The following is a 22,866-nucleotide window of genomic DNA, read 5'->3' on the forward strand; positions in this document are numbered from 1 at the left end:
CTTTAGAGACTACCAACTCCTTAGTTGCATGTTGTTGTAATTCATCTGTTGCAATATGTTGAGATACTGTCCCTACTGCATCCTGTTAAGAAAGCAGCTATTCATGTAGCCTTGTACCAGAGCTGCTCTAGAAATAAGTTATTTCTAGAAGCGTTGGTCACCGTGGATTAACGGTAGCTCACACAGACTGTGTTCCTTTCTATAGGTACAGGTTTGACCCGAGGCTCATGTTCAGCAATCACGGTGTCCGGGCTCGGAGGTTTTCTGCACAGTCCTTGAAAGGCACTTAAGAGCCTCTTGCAGAAGCTCCTACTGACCAGTTTCTCCAGTGACTGCAGCAGGTCTGTCTCTAACTCTCGTGGATCACAGCTGGAAGACTTTTAATGGGCTATTCCAACCCTGTTTGGAAGAAAAACCCTTGTCTTTAGCTGGTTGCCTTGTGCAATATGTATATTTTACAGCTGAACTGTAACTCTAAATCATTAGACACAGCTAATCTGTCTTGCTCAGAGAGTTGATTACCACCTTTGTCTTTCAAGTACCTTTTCCTATCATCACAGGCACAGAGGTGAACCTATGCCTATGAATCTGAACAGTTTATTTTGTTCTAAAAATCAATAAATGCATATTTGAGTCAGGTTAGATAGGCAGGTGCTATTGCACAGTAATGCTCACCCATATTCAGTGTCACAGACTTTCTTAAAAGCTATGGCTAATTATAGGTTTCCTGTATCAAGCTCAAAGCTGTTAATGGCAATAGCAAACCAGCCCAAAACAGTGTAGGAAGGCATTAGTCAAAACTGTAGGATCTGACTAGCAAGTGTCTTATCCAGAATTAAAATCCACATGCTAAATACTCTCTTTCAATGAGACCACTTCAGATGAGACCAATGAATTTTGTAGGACAGCTTTGGTAGCTTGCAGACAAGAATGTAATTTCAACCTCCTTCTAGTTTGAAATGCTGGAATGGGTTACTATGTACTACTGAAAAAATTCTTAGGGCTTAATATAGGCTTCCTAGTGAGTTAAACAAAAGAGTGTTGAGACTAACAAGTATTCAAATAAGCGTGCCTGTGTTTTGAGCTAACTCTTAAGTCTGTTTTAACATGTGAACAGAAGTAATACTAAAAAAAAAAAATCCACAAAAAAACCAAACCAGGGCACCATGGTAGAGTTGATCTGTCTCTAACCTCCAAATGTCTTGAATTGTCTAACATGTTGATTAGATTCTTGAAGGTAAATTATTTTGAAAGCAAACTAGCTAAAAATAAATAAATCATTGCTTGCTAAAGTTAGGCTAAGAGGGCTATTTTAGGCAGTTTAAGTAAGTGCTTCATAGTGTTGCTTTTTGGTTGAGACATAACTATTCAGAACCTGCAGTAAGTGGCCTTCGCACCAAAGGACTGCATGTCAGAGGCCTGACTGCAGTATGTTACCACTTGGTTCCCCTTTGGAAGGGTGATGTTGTCTTTTTAACCTGGTCTGAAATGCAGCTGTCACTTGCACCCAAACTTGAGTATCTTTCTAAATCTTGAAAAACACCCAAACTTGCATGAGCATGCAACTTCTACATAGATTCATTGGCAAAATACCTTCTAGAAGCACGGAATTGTGTCTCTTTTGCAAGACAAGTTCATGTTGCTTGTGTGCAAATCAACTGTGTTATCAGGTGAGATAATCGTTCCCTTGTCAAACAAACTGTGGCACAACTGTTTAGTTTTCAGTTAGTTACTTCAGATCTTTTACCCAAATAGAGAGCATGATGATTTCAACTTCTGTCATGTAAAACCTTCTACTAAGTAATCATTGAGTAGGCAACAAAGTATGACCCTTTCAAAACTGTGAAGGTGCACACCCCAGGGCACAGATCCACAAACTGGATGCAGGCAATGCTACAGAAAGATAAGTTGAACTTCCTTGGCTTTTAATTCTGAAGCACAGAAGTTGTCCTTCATGTAGCTTAGAGTTGCAAACTTCTGTGGTGGTCTACAGGTTAGATTTACAGAGCTTTTGTCTCAAATCTAACTCATTGTTTCAAATCTCTAGAGTGACCAAATATTTGGAGAAGAAAAATTGCTTGAAAGGTAACTAACTTTTCCACTGGAGCATCTGTATAAATGCAGAGGTTTTGGGATATTCAAACTACTTACACACTTTCAAATACTCAGGACTGTTTGGGTTTTTTTTCTACTACAACTGTAGCTTTATCCTGGTTTTTGTTTCTCAAGCCTTAGTATTGCCCATCAATATCCTTCAGATTCTGTTTTGTCTTTAAAAACAAAACCAAAGTTGTTTTCATGCTCTCAAGCATTTTCTTGCACACTGAGCTAAACCTAGAGTTCATTTATCTAGTGTTTTGCTCAGATAATTCTAGCAACTTAGACTTGTTCTTTGTTTAAACTTCCTCTTGGTAGCTGTGTGGAGGCTAGAGTGAAATACATGGATTGCTGCACATCAAACCCTCAACAGTTTTATCAAATCTACATCATGTGTCAAGTTTCTACTTAAGTTTCAGTGCAAGTAATGTGTGTTACATTGCTGCTTAATAGAAAAAACTTTGTTATGGTACAGATGTGTAACTTAACTCTAACACTATCTTTTTTTAAAGTGATTTTAAGCCATAACAAGGAAACTTTCTTTGAATGATTTACTTTTTGCCTAATAACTAACATGAAAGATGAGTGAATTGATACAGATTGTTCAGTCAGTGTGACCAGATGTTTTACACAAATTAACACTTGCTATCTGCATGCACCTGTAAAGCATTTTGTAACTAGGCTCAGTAACTTACACCCTCTTGGTCAGAGAACCACACCATACCTGACATCTGTCATGGGTAGTAAATGGTGTATTAAAGTGAAATTCAGAATGAAGTTAGTCTGTCCTTACTTAACCAGAACAGTGCTTCAGGAAGATACCTGCTTCACTCCTACTTTTGATGAAGTTGTAAGAACTGTTCAGCAAAAGCATGTAGCTGAAGGGAGAACAGGAGCCAAGAGCTGCCTGCCTTCTGTGGCTTTTAGAGGAGTTTGTCACTTGTCTGGTGTCTATTTTTACAGCCTTGAATGAATAGTGTTAATTCTTATCCTTGATGATTAAAAAACCACTATGAAGGAATTTTGACTCTTCTCCAGACCTAATTCCCAACCAAGTGATTTTAAAACTAAATGGTCTTCCTGGATACTTCATTTCAGATGCTATTTGACCATGGCTGTATCTGTACCTTGATACTGAAGGCTTTCATGTGTAATGGCAAGGCCCTTTCACTTAACAGTTCTAAACAAAAGGGCCTGACCAGTACAGACTTGGGTTTAGGTAAAATGTGATTTTTTTAAAAAAAACACTTTTTTAAAATCATTATTATCAAAAGCAGAGCTGTGAATTTTAATGATCTCTTCTGGTAAAGTAGATAGATATTACACAGGGAGAAATACAGTTAATAACTTTATTACATTATCCTAAACCAAAAAACGTTCAGTATCATCCCTTCAGTGTAAGTGAATACAGCTGGTACATGCTTACCCAGCACAGGCCCAGTAAATTGGGCTGCTTCATTTTGAGGAATAAAGCATGCAACACATACATGCAAACACACACCCCAAGCAGGTATAATACCTTTTCAATCAAATCAAATTTAAGACTGATTCTACAAGCTAAATACAATTATTTCATCATAATGAAACAGCTGTCACTTATTGTGATTCAATTAAAATCCATTTTATTTGTATTATTCTCTCTCTGTATGTGAGCATACTTTGCTGTAGCATGTTGTGAGCATACTTAACTCCTGCTGTTTGAAATGTTTGTTTAGAAAGTGCCCTTCCAGAGGACCCTGTTCACTGCTGCACTTTTGGGAAAGAAAAAATAAACTGCCTATCTTTCTGTTACTGAACTTCAGTTAAACCTTTCCCCAGGATCAAGCTGTGTCACACTTCTAAAGACCAATTCCTAATTTCTAAGCTTTTTCTCTGCTTACTGCCCTGCTACCTGACACAGCCCACTAGTGAACTTTTGTATGGTCACAGGACCTTATGTACAGCATCCAGCAAGACGACATGTGACTAATTTGCACCTGGAAGAAACACTGAGGCAAGAGAACTAATTTAAATGCAAGCTGTACTTGCTGATATTTCCTTGGAAACTGATATAGTTGAATGATGGAAAACTTTAACAAAAGAGACAAGGGAGAAACTGCTGTTCATCATTAAAAGCAGTATGTTCTGCCTCTGGGAAAGAGGAAGAATAAAATCCTACATAAGGCTTTTTCCAAAATGGGAACTGTGAGCAACAGTACAATATGTGCTTCTTACCTCAATCCCTGTTAGAGTTGAATTCCTCAGATGATTCTGTGCAACTGTTTAAAAATATATACATAACTATTTTCTGAACTATAGAACTAGATGGATTGGTACCGTTAACCTATTTTTAAGCCTGAGGCTTTCACAAGCTTCTAAAGCAAGTATTTCTGCATTGTATTTTCATTTCTGCTTAACCATGTGGTATCAGATTCATTTCTCTTTCAGTGATGTAGCAGTCTTCCATTACGTAGAGAAAAATATTTAGTGGCTGCTTGAAACAACATTACTATCTTTCTTTTGATGCTCCAGCTTATGAAAACTGTAATGTTTACTGTAGCACCACAAGAAAAGGCAACTCTGTATTACCTAGATACACCTTCCCATCGTGCTCAAAGACATCACTGACAGCCCAAGTGACACTACCATCAGGGTCATGGAAGCTTGCCACAATGTCTCCTTTGTCGTTAATTTCTAAGAACAAGCCATGTTTGTGAAGAAAAATGCTGTAGAATGATAAAGGAGTCACCTGTTTTAGAAAAAGAAATACACAGTATTAACACTTCATTCAAGGGGTGGGAGGGGAAATTCCATGACTAGAAAGAAATGGCAATGCTAATATATTGCTTTACAGATGTTGCTTTAGTCAGATTGAGCTGTCACTTAATCTTTTGGTAATATCTACTGGAGTGTGTCTAAAGCTGGCAGTCCTGTAATCACTCACTGATCTTGAAGTACAGTCAGTGCCTGCTTGCTCAAGAAGGTGTGGAAGTTGTTTGAACTTATTCCAGCTGCCAAAAGCCACCCATTTTCTAAAAGCAGGAATTAGAGGAACTTGATGGAACACAACTGAATCACCCACTTCAGTGGATTTCCTGTGCAAGTTCTAGGGAGAAGGCAGCATGGTTCTTAGAAAAAGTAGCATGGTTAATCATAACCAGCTCCATGACTCTTGCTTGGCAAGAATGACTTTGCAGAGTTTGATTCCTATAGCAAAATCCTCATATTTTCTGTCAAAGGTTCTTCATCTGCCTTGACAATACCATGTTGCTATAAAGAATGGGCTGAGAGCTTGCAAGTACAGACTACTTATTGTCAATACTGATTTTTCTACTTTATAAATGGGTTCTCGGTATTACCACAAAAGTAAAACTGCTGTGTTTTAAGATGTAAAAAAGAAACCAATCCTCAAATGTTCCAGAAAAATCAAAGTTAGTATGTGTTGGTATGCTGACTGGTAAAGATGAAGCAGTCTCCTGCGTTCCTAATGAAGAATAACAAGTTTTTTTCATACTTAAAAAATTAACATTTTTGTGACACCGATAGTTAATAATATACAGTGTCAAAGTTACCTTTGCAATAAATCTTTTCAGGAATGGATACGGTCCTAAAGCATCCAGAAAAGGAGAAAAGAAACTAGGAAAGCGAGTAGTAGATATTCCAACTCTGTATAAGCCTGTGTGCGATAATCTGATGTTGTCTGGATACCCAGGCAGGTTGTCCACAAAAACTTCTTTTTTTCCTGCATTAGCTCCGCTCACCCAATAGCTGCAAAAAGGGAATTTTATATATGAGTTACAGTGGCTGCTGCAAAATACAGCAAGCTTAACAGCATGGAAGATCCATCATTTTGATTCATGCAAGGAATTTTTCAAGATACAGAAAAGGACTCTGCGGGAAGCAGTAAATGCAAAGAGGCACTAAACTTGAGTAACAATTGGTCAAAACCCCCTCATCTTTCTACATGTAACATAAAGAATATCCTCCAGGTTCTATTAAAAAAAGCTAGTCATGGAAAATGTGCCTCTTAAATGAACACTAATATTAAATTTGGCTTTAGAACTTCCATGAAATAGAAAACTGTTAAAACACTGACTCCCTTTAAAATGGGAAAAATGGGGTGTTATGCTAATCAAAATCATGCAGTGACACTTGTCCTCTGAGGTCTGCTGTAACTAATAATGGAGTCATCAGGATAATTGTAATTGAGTCTGAGGGAACTGGGGTCTGATATATCAGTAAATCGGTATAAAAAACATTTGGCAGTGGGAAGAGCAACTGTTAATCTCTACCTAGAATTAACTAAAACCTGTGACTCTTGCAACAGAAAAAAGTTATTTAAACTGAGTTTCCAATAGCAACCCTGTTAACTGCACATCTTTAGTGAAGTAAGGAAAAACAGAAAAGGATGAACATGAAAATCATCTCTATGAATTGATTTAAAAACATGTAATATAAACTAATATATAACATTTTATTGACATTTAACATACCGTATGATTCTACATATGCTGGTTTCTGCTATTAGTATGTACTCTTCGTAGGGAGACAGTGCAATCCCATTTGCCATGTACAAGCCACTGAGCACCGTTCTTGCTGTTCTTGTTACAGGGTCATAAGCCAAGAGGCGACCAAGATGGTTTGTTTCAATTACCTTAATCAATACATCTAATGAAAAACTAGGCTATCAAAATACCTACTTTCAATTAGAACAGAAAATATTCAGCAGTTGTGTTAACATAAATTAGATAAAAGCAGACTTTACAAAATGGCAGATGGCATCTTTATAAAAACACTAAAGGAGCAAAGGATTCTGTTCATGTCATTTCCCAGGCTGATCACAGCATTCTTGTAAAAACAGAGGAACATGGGGGACTGTAGTGTATGGTTTATACAGCCCAGAGTTCTAACTATGCTACTCTGCAGTTCCTGCTTCAGCAAAATATTGAGGCCTATCAGGCTTCTGTGAACAACTTCAAATCAAACAAGAAAGCATTCATGAGTGTTCTGCTAAAGCAAGCGAACAGCTGACATTTTACTTCTGATATGAAATAATTTGAATAAGTTTCTTCTGCTACAAATCTGCAGAGCAGCTTTGAATTATATACACATAAGCCCTGTGAAGAGGAAACTGCCTTTATGTTTGTCATTTGTACTGGCAACCCCTTGTCAAGTCTGAAATACTAAACAGCAAAGATGATGTACTACCACACAATAATTCTGACAGCTTTAAGAAACAGCAAGTGGCACATAAGAGAGTTCAACTATTCCGGGTTTTTTTCCCCTTTTAATAACTTGGATCTTGATTCCCACCCCTTAAATATATTTCCCTTCGTGTGATTTTTCTCCTGGCTTAATTTTATCCACAGTTCTGGTAGTAAAGACAAGACTCAGTGTAAACTTTATGACTGTGACCTCACTGAATTTCAGCTTTACAGACAGTTTGTTCTAGACAGTTTTCCTCAAAGGCTATGACTACACAGAAAAGATACCTTCAAGTACACCAGCAATTAGCTACCTTGCATTTACTGCAGTACAAGAGCATGCTTGTAGGCAGATACCAGAGAGAAACTAACAAGCTGTAAAAATCCAGACTGTAGTGTATGGCATGACAATTTCTTTGGGTAGTCATACCCAGAGGTTTTTTTCAGGAAAAGCAGCTACAGAGTAGCACAGCCCATCCCCTGCCCCAGGGCTCGAGCACGCTGCATTCATAGCATGTTTGGCTAAAACACACAAGCCCAGTCGAAAAAGCTTGTCTCTTCTGCAGCCTAGTACATGGTGCTGCCAGCACAAAAATTAACTCTTAAGCTGCCTGAACAAATGGCTACAATGATTACCTCATCTCACCTCGTATTTGTGATGTCGTCTTTCCCACTTGCTACTTGAATCCGTAAAATAAATCAAATTTTTCTTTGATATTTCTAAGCCATTTAGGAATTTGAAAGGCAGACCATCCACACCTAGTTAATAAACATGACTACTGATTAAAATAAGTGCAAAACCACCAAGTGTTCAAAATTATTCAGATCCACACAAGCTTAATATTTCAGACATTGCAATTCCAAATGTCATAGTTAATGCTATCCTTAATTTGTCCCAAGCTAAAGTCCAAGTCCCAAATTACTTTCATTTGCAGGGAAACATGTTCAGGTTGCAGCTCAATGTAACACATACCAAACCAAAAGCCTCTGACAAATATAATTGCTTTTGTTTTCCTCTTTTTTAAACAAATCTTAAAAATACAAAGCCAATGGGCTTTCAATCAGTCCCAGTTCCCACACCCAGTAGTACTAATCTCAACCGATTAAAGTGCCTCAATCTTCCAATTTATATGTAAGCATGGAGACCAAATCCAGGATCAATCTACTTCCCCACTAACTGTAGCATCACCTTTTTCACTCGACAGCAGGAGGGTTTTCTCTCCTGTCCTTGGATTGACTTTGTACAGGCCTAAGTATGAATCCACCACAATCACGTTACCATCCTGATCCATTCGGACTCCATGGGGCCGGCCACATATTGGTTCATAGTCTGGAGTTCCTGAGATACAAATAGGAGAATGTGTAAGACCAGGAGGTTGACAAAATGAAGATCCTGAAAATGCAAAGGCTGAAAAGCACTAAACCACCATCCTTGAATAAACTACATCCTTAAAAGCTTCCTTAAACTGTCTCTAAAAGTAAGTTGCAAAGGAAGTGACCGTATAACATCACTCTAGTCATCTCTGTTCCTTATTACTTAAGAAAAAAAATTTGCTGCCAAAGAAATTCAGCTCTACTCTATTTCCCAGACAACTTTAAAGATGACTGAAAAACTGGTAGGATTACTAAATCAGTGGGGAAAAAAAGGATTAGCTGCTGTTTATTTTATATCCCCAAGAAAAAGATGGGAGAAAGCCACTTTTAGGAAAGATTTAACTACTTCCCTTCAGCTGAGGGGCCCAAGTGCCACAGGTCACATGAGAGTCCTATATAACCCTCAGGTAAAACTACAAAAACCAGATCTACCATGTTTAGTATTTTTATAGTGAGTAATTTTCCTGAAAGCAGTGAAATTAGTAAAGCTTGACACCCTACAGTTTTGTGACCTAATGCCCTCTACTCCAAAATATGTATTCCCCCCTAGTACTCCAGTAAGCAAGGGACAACATCCATTGCAGCTCAGTAGAGCTGTAACAGATCATTAACACAAGCTGACTGATTGACTGACAGCTGCCAAAAAGTTAACAGCTGAGTTCTTATTTCACTCTGAATGGGTCAATCATTTTTGGTTTCTTAACCTGTCAGTTATTTACATAAGCCTCAAAACAGTTCAGTAATCTTTGAGAATTCTTTCAAATTCAGTCAAGACTAGCCCATAGCACAGGGACTTTGGGGACTGGGAAAGCACCCACATAACTGTCACATGTTTATGAAATGAGGCTAAAGCCAATCAGCTATTTTAATGGCCTTTCAGGCCTGCCTGATTCATCAAAACCAAACAGGATAAAAACATAAACATTTCAGTGTTTGTCTTCCTCATTTACACATAAGGAAAGAAAATGCAACCTTGTAGTCCAGTTACTGGTGATGGTACCAGGACATGCTATTCTGAGTCTCCAATTCTTTTGTAAGATTTGAACTGTTTCTAAAATACATTTTGATCTTGAGGCAGGAAAATAATTGGATAAATCCTGTCTTTAGACCACCCTCAAAAAGCTTTGTATAGAAGGACTTCTCTAAAATGTTGTTCATTTAAATAAAAACGGCAATCCATGGCAAGTCAGTCTCAAGGGCTGGAGAAGTGTGCCATTATGCCTTAATCCTGCCTACATTAAGAAAAAACACAATAGCAGGCTTCTCTTACAAATTTGCATAAAAGAATCAGAAAACGTTAACGGTAGCTAAAATAGCACTTCAATTTCTCATTCAGTGACATTTATATGAACAAGTTTGTTGTCATTTTCACATCAAAACTGTCACTCACCACATTCAGGCATATCCTGCCCCATTTGAGTAACAAAATGCAGCTGGCCACCACTGATCATCCATAGTTTCCCATCGACAGTACCAGTGTAGATATTACCTTAAAATAAGTATATTAGAAGACTGTTTTAAAAGGGACCAAGGCAAATAAAACTTACTAGAAAAGAAGGACAATTCCTCATTATTGTGAACCCTTCCTTCTTTCTCCGAATTTATATACTCTATGCACACACAAAGCAACGAAACAGACAGGAAAACATACAGCTTAAATATATTTTTATAAAGCAGAAAGAGCAATAATAAGTTGGTGATTAGAAAAAATAGGAATTGTTCATATGTTTATTTTAAATAAACATAATACATTAAAAGCTATCTTACGACTCCTCTGGGATAGCAGCAAAGGCATCAAAGACTGGACTAAAGATTCGTAGGGATGTTCTCTTACTGTCAGTGAAAATCAGGGAAAGCATTAGCAGAGCTCACACGATCTACCTTTTTGTCCTGAGGGTTCTGCCATGTTACCAGCTAGCTAAAGTGTTCAGCAGACAAAAGGAAAACATTACAATGACTGATCCAAAACAAGAAAGTAATCCTTCTCCTAGGACATTCAAATCCTAAGCAAAAAAACCAAGTGTGTTTTGGTTTTGGTTTTTTGACCCCGTTTTGCTTTGGTTTTGAACCACCAGAATAATACCAAAAAATGTGTAAGTTTTCATTAAAGGACTAAGCACTTTTTTTATTGGATACCTGCTTAGCAGTTGCTTTCTCCTCTGCTTTTAAAGGCAAAAACCTCACAGGAAGTCTTCAAATCTTTTGACGTTGTATTGTCAAATACAATTGCCAAAAACTTCTGTGTAGAGTATCAAAGGGAAAACACTAGCAGTGATTAAGCCCCACCTTTGAAAAATAGCGTCCTCCTACCTTTTGACTAGTCCAGGCTCTGAAATAGTACAATGCACATGACCAGTCCTAGGCTTACTGTTCAACAAAATACACTTTTAGTGTAAAGTCTGTTAACTGTCTTGAAACATTCCTCTGATATGTCTTTTATTTACATAGATTGAACTAAAGTAGACATTATTTTCTTTAGGTGTGACCTGCATTTTCACCCTGGCCTTGTTTGCATTTAAAAATGTGCACTGTCATTTGGCGACAGGTGTTAAAAGACACTGCATAAAAGTTATGCTATCTTTCCGTGCCAATATTACTAAAAAAACATGGATTCTGACTTTGTCTAATGAGCATTTACACCAGAGCAGATAAACAGGTATAAAAATGTCTAGCATCTGCTCACACATCTATGGAAAAATGTTATGAGCAAAGAGGACAGATTCTCACAGTATCAGCTGTCAGATCTAGATTAAAAGAATTGTCTAGGATTACTGGCATACAGAAAGCACCTGTTTATCCAAAGGGAGAACTTGAGAGCCACTGTTCAATACGACAACTTTGCCTGGGAAAAAACAGAGGCTGAACTTTGCTATCATAAAATATACTGGCATTCCAATGCCTCCCGAGGCATGTTGGAAACAGCTGAAATTTCTGATCACATACCAGATTCTGTATTTAAAGAATTGTAATGCTATTTTCTATCATGCTATGCACTAGACTATGATGCTATATTTAGATTTATATAGCTAGTGCAAGTGGGTTTTGCACTAGACTTCTCTCATGGGTATTTGTAGTAAAGTGAAGGCAAAACAGAACTATTCTAACTACCCATAATATCCTGTCTTATTCATATGGAAAACAGCATTTACCTAAATCAGGCAATATCACAACACTTACAACAACCTTGGGACATATCGTATGATTTCAACTGACTGAATCCAGTCTCCTAAAACATCCTTAAATTCAAGGAAGATACACAGTAGCACTAACACACTCAAGAAAAATTGAACCAAAACAGTATTTTATACAGCATCATGAAAGAGGTTAGATTTGGCAACACAGAGCATTTGCAGGATTAGTCCTCATATTTAAAATACGCTCTGCAAAATTCCAGTTGTGAACACTACCCTTTCTGAAAGTTGTAGAGGAAGAAGTGGAGAACAAAAAGTGTGATAAAAAGACAATTTAAAATAGCACCTTTGAGGAAAGCAGGAACGAAACAGCTTTGAGAAGACATTTGCTTGGAATGGGTGCCTCAATGCAAGGTGTTGAGCTAGGTCCCTTCCAGGCCTATGCTGCTATGACTGAAAACGCTTCCAATTTCAGCTTGCACAATGGCAAACAAGAACATTCCAGATGATTACCTCTCACCTCTGTAGCACACAACCCAAGACAGTATCTTTCAGACAAACATGTCAGGGGCTATTCAATATTTCCTTGAAAAATACCATAAAACTAGCACCAGCAATAAGGGAGGGTGTCTGAACTGCCTGGCTCAAACCACTTTGGGCTGGAAGTTGCCTGCTTCTCCCTACTGGCTACTGCAGGAATCTATTTTATCCACTTACACATCAAGAAGAAAACAATTCCTCCAGAACAGGTAAGTCCCAAGTCCACAGCAGTAAACCTGTGTCCTAAACAGAAGATCACAGTGTGTCTCCTCTATTTGGCTTGAACTTTCATTGCAATCCCTACTTTGGTCACACTCTGGGTAAGAGAGTTGTTGGAAAGATGCAAAACATGCTACACCTCTTCAGCCCTCTGCTTCCCACCATCTGTAAGGTTCCTGCACCTACTATTTTGCAATCTCACAGCTGCCAGACTACGAAGATGAATTATGTGGATAAGTAAGAGGAGTTTTTTTGTGACAGTGAAAAGTTCCTTCATATTCCAAGCTGCTCTAAAAATATGTTTCTGAGAACTATGCAAATTTTAAAACCATTCCATTTGCCTTCCCTCTCTGGCTCTGTGTTCAATAAGAGCTTTCGAAATAAGAGCGTGCTGAACTCAGTGACTGAGCTCAAGCAGCAAACTAACACTGCTTTTGGAGACCTGAAATAGAAAAAAAAGAATAAAAACCAAGGCAAGCTTACCACTAGTTCCATGTCAAAAGCCCAAGCTTAGACTCACATTTAGAAGAATTCCCACAAAAATCTTTAACTGTTTTTGCATGTTACTTTTAGAGAATATGCCATTTTATACCTTTTTAAAATTATATTTTAATAAGACTTCTATATGTCACCAATTTGTGGGTGTATGTTTTTTAATATAGCAGTAGGATGTTCGCTGTGTCCTTGGGAGCAGCAGATAACAAAATGTTCTGGAATATTTCCAGGGAAATGTTTACAAATGTGAAGATATGGAAGAACATACAATTATCTTAATATTTTTGGAGCAATCATTTAGCAAACATTCCTATTTTACTTTCTTCAGATTTAATTCTTAATTCTTGGATTTAACTTCTTAAGTCTTCTATTTTAATAACTTGACCAAGCAGATGTATCAGATGTATAATATGTAGCAGAGGTATATAACTTTACCCATATGGAAGTTATCTACTTGCCTTCATCATCAACAGTAAAAGACTCGGGACCTTTCAGTTGGCCCATGAAGATTCTTTGTCCATTCTGAAGCTTTTTATTCACTTGCAGTGATCCAACTAAGGCAGGAGGTGGCTTTTCAAAACTGCACCAAATGAATAATAAATGTGAGAAACAAGACAACATTGGACTATAAAATTATTTGAAGGGAAAATAATAGGACTTTATTCCAGAGATACTAGTAACAAGGAATTCTCTTTTTTTAAAGAATTTGTTAAAACTATTAGTGTTTGTTAAAACTATTACTTCAAACTACATTAACAATTCTGTGGAGCTTGCAGGCCCAGGCTAATAAGAATACAGACTTCAGGTTTGGGTTTTTTTCTGAAATCAATACCAACACAAAATTGCCATCATCCTAGAGAGTTTTATTCCCTATCATTAGTCTGACATCTACTACCGATCTCTTCACGTGTATGTATGAATACTTCACTGGTCAGCACTGTTATGCCTGAAATTCACTTCTTTAAAAAAGTGTTTCTATTTTCCAGTTTTATATGAGAAACACAACTTCTCCTGCATATGAAATTAAGTAGCATGCTTTATATGCTCCTGCAGGATGAAAAGTATAAAAGAAGTTTTGAAAGCACAGGTATTTCCCAACAAGCACAAGTATGCTATTAAACTTTAAAATTTAGCAGGGGAACATACATGAACGGTTCTGGATCAATGGGAGATGGTAAAAAGTAAATGCTAGCAAAAATCGCAAGGACTGCAGCTGGAAACCCCCACGCTGGGAACCTGGGAGGAAAAGAAAAGAGAACAATTGTATATCATGCACATACAGGAGGAGGGCAGGAGGGGAAAAAGAAGAGTCTTTTTTTTTTTTTTTCCAAAAGTTAAAAAATTTCAGTACTAAAAGTTAAGACTAAAGGAAGACAAAGCAGACTGCAACAACCTGGCAATCCCTGCCATGGAGAAGAGTGGCCCTGCTGCTCCACAGGCAGTACTGCTGTCTTGCTGCGTCTCCACACTGGAGCTCCTTCAGTCTCCGGACAGGTGATCCAGTCAAAAGCCACAAGGTTTCTTTTGCCAAGTTGTGTTTCTAGTAGTACATAACTGCTGTAGGCAGAGACCCAATCCCAGTTACTTGTGTGGTGAGCAACTTTGATGACTCCAGTATCTTTAAGGCCTTTTACCAACCTTACCCCAGCCGAGTATTGGAGTATTTGCTATTAATGGGTTTTACCAAGTGCATACATAGTCATTATATGGTTGTTGCACACATGAAGCTATGAGGTCTCACATGAATCGACTTTCAAGGAACTGGTCAAACCATTATCTCCTCCATTGCAGGGCTGCAATGCCCAGGGAAGAGCAACAGAGACACCAAAGCGACCACCAAAGTACCAATTCAGTTAGGGAGGATTAAACAGTTTTTAAGAAAAACAAATTAAGTAACCAGAAAATTAAACGTACTTGTTGCCAGAGAAAACCACTAAAATGCCTTTAAAGATAGAAAGGGGCAAAAGGCACTTGCTGAGAAGGGAGGACCTGAGGATCACCTCCAGCCCAGGACACTTCCTCGCTGTATCCACCTCATGTTTCTGCAGGAGTTTTTTTTTTATAGGACGAAACCACTCGACCGTGGGCTTTCCCACCCAACCACGGCGGGACAGCACCCACTGCGAGCCCGCGGCTGCGCTCCCGCTACGGCGGAATCGGGTCCCGGAGGGCACAAGAAAGCCCCGCTCCGGCCCTGCCCGCCGTCTTCCCGAGGCAGAACATGGCGGGCCCGCTGCCCTCGGCTCTCTCCGCATCCCCCACCGCTGCCCTCCCGGGGGGAGACCTCTCCTCACGCACCGCCGCCGGCCCTCCCACGGAGCCCACCGCTTACATGGCGTCGCGGCGGGCGGCCTCCGCCTCGGAGGACGGCTCGGCGGTGGGCGGGCGGACGCCGAGCCGTCCTCCGAGGCGGGAGACCGCCCGCCCTCCTCAGAGAGGCGGCGGCCCCGGCGGCGGGAATTGCCTCAGCGCCGCCAGGGCGGGAAACGGGAGCGGCTCCTCCTCCGGCGGAGGGGCGGAGTGTGAGGTAAATGGGGGAAAGAGAAGGTAAACTTCAAGGTATGCGCGTCAATTTCAAAAGTCTGGATTTTTTTTTTTCTTCTTGTGTTTGAGAAAAACCGACCGGTTTGGTTTTCCTGTATTACTCTCTACGAAAATCAGGAGACAAAATTACGATATGTATACAAGTATGACTTGGAACACATACACTGAAATGTATCTGTTGTTCTAGGCAAACCTTAACTTATGCTTAGGGCAAGCTGCACCTCCCCGCACGATTCATTGCTACGAGGAAGTCTGGTTCGGCATCAAAGTGATCAAAACACGAGCTTCAGGTAACAGAAAAAAATAAACACACATCACATAACTAAGTATTGCCAACTTCAACTTTAATAATGGAACCATCACTTTTTGCCATTTCAGTAATAACTTTAAGGGGAATAAAAACTTCCCTACAAAAATAAAACTAAGCTTGTCAAAATTATAAATAGTTTAAATGTTTGTTTTTAAAGACATACATTTGAATGTTTCCCTGCATTCCCCTTCCCTCCCACCCACATCATTTAATCATTCTGGTACCATCATATAATGAAATGAAAAGAGTTTTGCAACAAAAGCTCTGACAGTTCAATTTGATGCAAAAATTAAAAAAAGAGAAAAACTGACGGCATGGCCATTTCCTTTAAATTAAAGCTGTTGTAATCGCCAGTGTGTAAAAAAAAAAAAAAAAGAAAAAATAACCCCACACATGACATCTTACAATAATTAACCATGGACTAAGACAAAATTAAAATATAAGTTTATTTTGGTCCCCCACCCCCACCCCCTTCAGCCCAAATCAAGACTCATAGTGCATACAACACTGATTGAGGTTTTTGGCTAAAGTAAATGCAGATGCGCCTACTTAAAAGACTGATAGTTTAGTTCAAGTAAAAACAAAGTTCACATATTTTTATACTCCACTTTTAAACTCAAACAGTGTTTAAATCTGAGCAACAAATGGTTCAATATCGACAGCGATTATGTAATGATTACATAGTTATGGGCAGATACGTAAATTAAGTAGATGTTAACAGAATACCCACCCACATGCTGCTGCATTCATAGAAAAACAAATTGTAACAAAACATAAAAGCATTCCCTGAACCATTATAAAGTGTCTCATTTGAGGATAATGTTACTAGCTCACACATGCACTACAGTGTTACATGTGAAATTAAAAAACAAACAAGATATGCCTTATATATACTTTATAGTTAGTCCTACCCTTAATTTCTCTTAACACTTTAAAACATTATGATTGTCTCATTAAGCTTGCAAATTCTTTTTACCAAAAAAAACCTGTGAAGAGGTTAAAAAAAAAAAAAGTCTTACTAAGGAAAGGAAACAAAGGCACAATTACATCAAATTAAGGGGAAGAACAGAAGCATCTTGGAGTTTCACACAGTATCCATTAGATGTCACCAAAGTTTTAACAATTCCTTGGGAATTTAAAACAAACACCCTAAGAGTGGAGGGAAAAAACAAAACCAACTTCTGCTGCTCTTAAATTGTTAGCACTCCTCCACCTCCCCACCCCCCTACCCCCAATATATAACTCATTTCCTCTCTGGCATGATGGTGACTAAAGTATCAGTTACTCAAATCTGCCTCATGCTTGTATTGCACACCCACTTCTTTGGTTTCCTTTGAACGTGCTTTTTTTTAGATAAATAACTCTGAAAGAACAACAATTATATTTACAGTAAAGTAAAAAGTTTTCTTGCTACATTTTTCCTACTTTTAAATCAAGTAAATCAGCAGTCTGCAGAATTTGGTAATCAGTTTTTCAATTAAGAATTTAAAAACCATAAGGAAAAAAACTCTCTGAATTACTAAAAGCAAGAGTTACTAAGCTCAGTCACCAACACAGCCAAGAAATGTTAATTTTCTGCTAAGCTGGAAACATGAATAAGAAATTCTACTTTCTTTGCCTGACTGAGCCTTTAACAAACAAAGAAGCAGAGGAAGCTGTTTTTGTCTTTCAGATATAATTCAAAATTATCCAGCCTAAAATCCAATTGCTGAGCCAGAGGAAAGATCACAATAAAGACCAAATGCATCTGTAGTTACAGCTTATGTCTAAACACTTGCTAGATGGGTATTTCTCACAGAGTTATCCGAGACTGACCACTCTTCAGAATTCAAGTAAGCAGCTTTTTAGCTTTGCTGCACTTTTTGCTATGCATTTATGGAACCAGCTTCTCCAGTAATGGCTTATATGTGCAGCTCCATTTCCATTCTTATTTAGCTTTTGCCTCTCATTCCTTCCCATTATTTCTATTATCTTTATTTCTTTTCCAGTGTGGATTTATGCAGTTAAAAAAAACCATAAAACTTATTCACAATATTATAACATCCTAAAACTTTAATCTTGTAGAATTAGTATTTTAACTTTCCTCTGTATAAATACTATTTCCATTTAAAACCAGTCCTCCTCTGTCAGCTGTTAGACTTCTCCTCCCTCAACTCTTACCTTCTTTTCAACTTTCTCTTTACCTTCTCCAGAAAGACCACTTTAAAGCCTTCCACAAATTTCACAGAACAAACCACAAGATCTCATATGCCTTCCATCTATAACAGTTCCCTCACAAATTATACAGTAACTATTTGAAAACAGAAAGGTAGTGCAAATCAATTCCATCTCAAAGATAGTGCTCCAACTAATTCTTGTCCAGACCGTTTTATTCATTTTTTTTAACCCATCAATTTGCACACCCTTACTTGTAAAGCTACCATTAAAGCAAAGAACAAAAATAAAATCTTATTTCATAGCATCCTAGAAAATTGATTACAGTTTCACAGCTTGCACCAAGATAACTTGGAAAACTCTCCAGGCACAGAGAGGGTTGCAAACTGATGTACAAACATGCAGAATCCCTTACTTGTGGGTGCAAGATGCTAAGTGACCTGGCTTATGGAACTAAGTCTATAGCAAAATTCAGGTACCCTGGCATCACAAAACAGTCTTCCGAATAAAGAAAACTACTCTCTGCTGCTCTTTGTACGTTGGGTTTGGCATGCTATATTGACATTTGGTAGCGTGCATTTTTCCTGAGTGTCCTTTGGCCCCCTTTTAACCAGGTTTCCACACCCCACCAAGGGCTTCTTCAAGTTTGTCTCTGTAGGCTGCGTAACGCTTCCTTAAGATTTGCAGTTGCTCATTTTCCTCTTTGTCCAGTATACGCAAGAAGTTTTGCAGTTCAGGAATACTAAAAGCTTCCCACTGGAAAGAGAAAAAGAGAAAAGGGCGGATGAGATGAACAGAAAATACACAAGTAATTTATATGTACTGTATTTTTAAACAAAACCTCAGACACAAAACAATTTCGAACTGAAACAGTATTGGGCACCCTCCTTGCAAATCTTAAGGGATCTGAAAACATTTTACTCTTTTAAACTGTTTTTTGTTCTGCAAGTAACAACGGATCAGTCTAACCACAGATGAAATGTTTACAAAAGGCACAAAGTAAATAGAACAAGAAAAAAAAAAACCTGCTTCCAAAAAATGGATCGTCTTGCCAGCACAGATCAAACAGAAGCCCACTCATCCATGAAGTTAAACACACACACAAAACCCGCATGGGCATTACGTACCATGACTTCTCCAGTTTCATGCTCACGTAGAACAAAACTGAGCATTTCTGTTCTGGGGCCTGCCACCAAACGCAGGTAGAGGGGATGCTCCCGGTCTGACAGCTTGCATGTATAAACTGCATGAGAAGAAATCACGATATTATCATCTTTACTAATGATGCTTCAAGTGCTTTGAATGATTAACGCTAGCTAATGTTAGAAAATTTCAGATATGCATGTGTAGCCACAAAATTTACACATTCTACACACGGTCTACATATTAGTCTACATACTGGTTTTGAGCAAATGAGTTTTAGGGAGAAGCTGAGCAGATGACTGATGGTAACAGTGCAGCACTACATTCACACAGGAAAGAAATGGCCTCTAGTCAACACAGTATACCATCTGCATACATGCAGGGGAAAAAGCACAAGAAAAAATACAACACAACTCTGTTGCTATAACTAAGCATTTAAGACATCAGAGCTGTGGTATCACCATTCTGATACCTTTTCTACTTAAAATCTCATACACAAAGTCTAAGAGACAAGTCTGCCTGCCTGACAGCCAGAAACATCTGAACTCCTGAAACTGCTCTCAATGTCCACAGAAGGCGGCAGATTCTAAGTGCAAGAACACAACGTTGGCAAAACATACTTTTCACTAAAAATACCTTTTGCATCTTCTGGTATTTCGAAATACAACATACAACAAACTTTCTAAGGGCAGTCATTGCACTGGGCGAGCCACGTGCACTAATTAACACACACGAACACAATGCACATGCCCATGATGCTCATCACCTTGAGAGCTGTCTGCCAATGCAAGGACTTCAGGTATCACAGACACCAAGGTTTTCCCTTTTTAAAAATCCGTCCTGTAATTTAATCTCACAAATCTGCAGTGTATCAGGCTAGCTGAAATGTAGAGCCTGATAAGGGGGCATATTAAATAAAATATAACAGACTACAAGGCACAGGAGATCTGTGTGGATGGTTTAGTAGGTTCTTATGTGAATTATCCTGAAATATCCCCAAATAATTTACTCTCTTACACATGCTACTTTTCGTAAGGAAAAAAGACAAGAGAGCAAGATTGTCACCTCCATTTATCCGAGCTATTCCACCCTGCTTATTTCAAGTACTCCTACAGCACAACTCCCTCCCCAAACCCTTTCACTATGAAAATGTCACAAGCCTAACTTATACCTTGGTCTTCCTTGTGACAGCGTTTATAAAGTGCAAACTTTGCAGGGTTGTCAGCCACGAAAAACTTTTTGAGCAAGGCCTCAATAACTTCACGAACAGTATTGGTGCTGCTGATGTGAAGGGTATTCACGCAGCCATCCGGCAAGTAAAAAGCAGTTTCATTATTGCCGTGAGCACACCTCCCCTGGCTCTGGGAAGACTGCACAGTGATCGGTCTGCATAGTTCCATCTGAACTTTGATGAAGCCAGTGTAAATCCCATTCGCATTCTGCAACAGGAGGAAAGTATCGGACTGTTAAAGTTAGTAATGACCAGTTGTGACACATTAGTGGATTATTAACTAGCAGATTAAAATGGTCAGAGCGAACACAATTTAATACCTGACGTCTCACAGGAAAGATATTGTTTCAATAATTCAGACATTTAGTCTTTTTGGTATATCTGCTGAATATTAATTTTTTTTCTTAATAATAACTACTGAATTCTAAGAGAATTAGGATCTCTTTAAGCAAAAGGTACTACAAACTAGTGGTAAGTTTTCATATTAGGAGAGAACTATGAAGTGAAAAAGACCACTAACATGCATCTTTAACAATAGATTTTATGCAGAAATACAGAAATTATCTCCCACATTTTAGCTGTGCTTGTCAAAATAGTCTAGGGCATTTAGATGCTCAAATCCTGTTGCAATTAAAAAAGAACCAGAATAAATGCCAATCTAATCAACATTTCAAATTATTTATTCCAGTTGCTTCTGAAAGACAGAATAGCAAAATTGATCAAACCTTACTGAGCTAGAAAACTTCAGCCAATCTGGTTTTAGGCATAGTAAGTCCTGACCCACATGCAGACATATAACAAAAATCTTCTTAGTACAAAGTTGTACTTACACGGTTTAAGGATATAATGGAACTTCAAAATTTCCATATACTATATGCCCATAGGAATACATAATATATCAGAAAATCTGGACAATGCAACGACTGAGTAACAGCTTGCTAGGCAGACAGATGTGAATTTTAATAAAACGGTCTGCAGTAGGCTGGACTGAGCCTTAGACCTGGTCTACAATCCTTGAAATGAAAAGTCTATATGCATTGTCTATATTGTCTGTGTTACGGGGCTGGGGGGAAGGAAGTCTCTTCATGCTGAAAACCTGTATGACTACTCTGAAAATTAAGTCTCCTATAATAAATATTGTGTGTATTAACTTTTCTCATTGGTTGAGCATCTTTATCAGAGAGATACCTGACAAAAAATTATCTACACAAATTACCAGCTGAGGGTTTTCATCTGGCAAATTTACATCTTAGTGTCAACTGAGCATTTATCTTAAACACATTTCAAATGACATATACATTTGTTTCTACTAGTTTGTTTCAATCCATGTAAAAGAGCTACACAGATAAAAACATTTCAGATGTGAGATTCAACTTCCAGATTTAAGAAAGAGCCTCTTAGAAAGTCATTAAAACAGACAGTTTCATATACAGGATGCTAAGAAAATTATTCACAATGCACTACAAAGTTAAAGTTCAATTGCTCCTATTAAAAATTACAGGAATCCTATGCAAAACTTACCAAGGTCATCTTTAATTTATCAGTGACAGATGAATTATAGCTTTGTATCTTCTCTTTAACTTCTTCTTTACTGAGACAAACATGAGGTTCTCTCTCCTTCTGAACATCCTTCAACAACAACAGAGACAAGTTTTATAGAAAAAAAATTAGAAAAGCAATTCTTTTATGACTTTGGATATGAGTATTCTTAGTCCAAATGGTAATTATTCCACAGAGGCTCAACATACAGTAATTAGCTGTACAGCAATAGAAAGGATTAACATGTTAGGCAAATCAAACAGAGCACTTGGACTGAATGGTTAAGTCAACACACCCAAAGACACTTGTGTCCTTTCTTTTGCCAACTGTTTTCATTCAAATATTTATCAGCAGTATGTAAAACAGCTCAGCTCATTTTATGGCTTGATTTGCTCATGTCAATGCTATGCAATACTGTTAAGAATACAGTTACAATTTTCATGAAATATTACTTAGGGCACAAATGAGTATTTCTAAACAAATTAAGAACATACATGAAAATAGCAGCATGTACTAACAAGTAACACCAACAATCTCATGTCTCCCAACAACGTAAGAGCATCCCTGCATTCCAACACGACAGATGGCATGTTACGCACAGGGTCACCAACTACTACCCAAAACACCACAAGTAGCTCCCTAGTTATACAATGTCACACCAAATTCATATTTTTTCCATGGGGAAGGCCCTATTAGATTTTTCAACTGCTGCTTTTATGAGCTCGCTACAAATTTTACATGCAGCAGTAAAACCAATCCCTGGAGTTGGATTTTATCCAAACAAACATTTGTTCCCAACCCGTATTCCTGCAGCAAACGAGCGTTATAAATACACTCCGGTTTCTACCACTAGCACAAATGCCATATATAGTACGAAAAGAGTTTCAGCTCTCAGCTTTAATGATT

General features: G+C 38.2%; 3 protein-coding genes across 7 annotated transcripts in view; 1 reads left to right on the top strand and 2 right to left on the bottom strand.

Moving 5' to 3' along the window:
• Positions 1 to 1,292, top strand: part of GNS (glucosamine (N-acetyl)-6-sulfatase) — a 19,544-nt gene extending 18,252 nt beyond the window's left edge. Inside the window, exon 14 of the mRNA XM_052774327.1 lies at positions 206 to 1,292. Coding sequence (XP_052630287.1) covers positions 206 to 290 — 85 coding nt within the window. The 3' untranslated portion in view covers positions 291 to 1,292. The remainder of the gene's footprint in view (positions 1 to 205) is intronic.
• Positions 1 to 15,571, bottom strand: part of LOC128135410 (adipocyte plasma membrane-associated protein-like) — a 22,874-nt gene extending 7,303 nt beyond the window's left edge. Inside the window, exons 1-11 of one of the 3 annotated variants that reach the window (XM_052774330.1) lie at positions 15,458 to 15,571; positions 15,372 to 15,391; positions 14,433 to 14,596; positions 14,186 to 14,275; positions 13,498 to 13,619; positions 10,045 to 10,143; positions 8,470 to 8,619; positions 7,927 to 8,039; positions 6,570 to 6,730; positions 5,649 to 5,844; positions 4,666 to 4,825 (exon numbers count right to left, since the gene is read on the bottom strand). In XM_052774330.1, coding sequence (XP_052630290.1) covers positions 4,666 to 4,825; positions 5,649 to 5,844; positions 6,570 to 6,730; positions 7,927 to 8,039; positions 8,470 to 8,619; positions 10,045 to 10,143; positions 13,498 to 13,619; positions 14,186 to 14,275; positions 14,433 to 14,449 — 1,108 coding nt within the window. In that variant the 5' untranslated portion in view covers positions 14,450 to 14,596; positions 15,372 to 15,391; positions 15,458 to 15,571. The other 2 variants (XM_052774328.1, XM_052774329.1) reach the window with 2 other exon arrangements.
• A 335-nt stretch (positions 15,572 to 15,906) lies between these two features.
• Positions 15,907 to 22,866, bottom strand: part of RASSF3 (Ras association domain family member 3) — a 115,242-nt gene continuing 108,282 nt past the window's right edge. For all 3 annotated transcript variants that reach the window (XM_052774234.1, XM_052774233.1, XM_052774235.1), the window contains 4 exons: positions 21,943 to 22,050; positions 20,362 to 20,629; positions 19,175 to 19,290; positions 15,907 to 18,803 (listed from right to left, as the gene is read on the bottom strand). In XM_052774234.1, coding sequence (XP_052630194.1) covers positions 18,654 to 18,803; positions 19,175 to 19,290; positions 20,362 to 20,629; positions 21,943 to 22,050 — 642 coding nt within the window. In that variant the 3' untranslated portion in view covers positions 15,907 to 18,653. The remainder of the gene's footprint in view (positions 18,804 to 19,174; positions 19,291 to 20,361; positions 20,630 to 21,942; positions 22,051 to 22,866) is intronic.

The sequence above is a fragment of the Harpia harpyja genome, chromosome 23, assembly GCF_026419915.1.
Source record: "Harpia harpyja isolate bHarHar1 chromosome 23, bHarHar1 primary haplotype, whole genome shotgun sequence".
Classification (NCBI taxonomy): Eukaryota; Metazoa; Chordata; class Aves; order Accipitriformes; family Accipitridae; genus Harpia; species Harpia harpyja.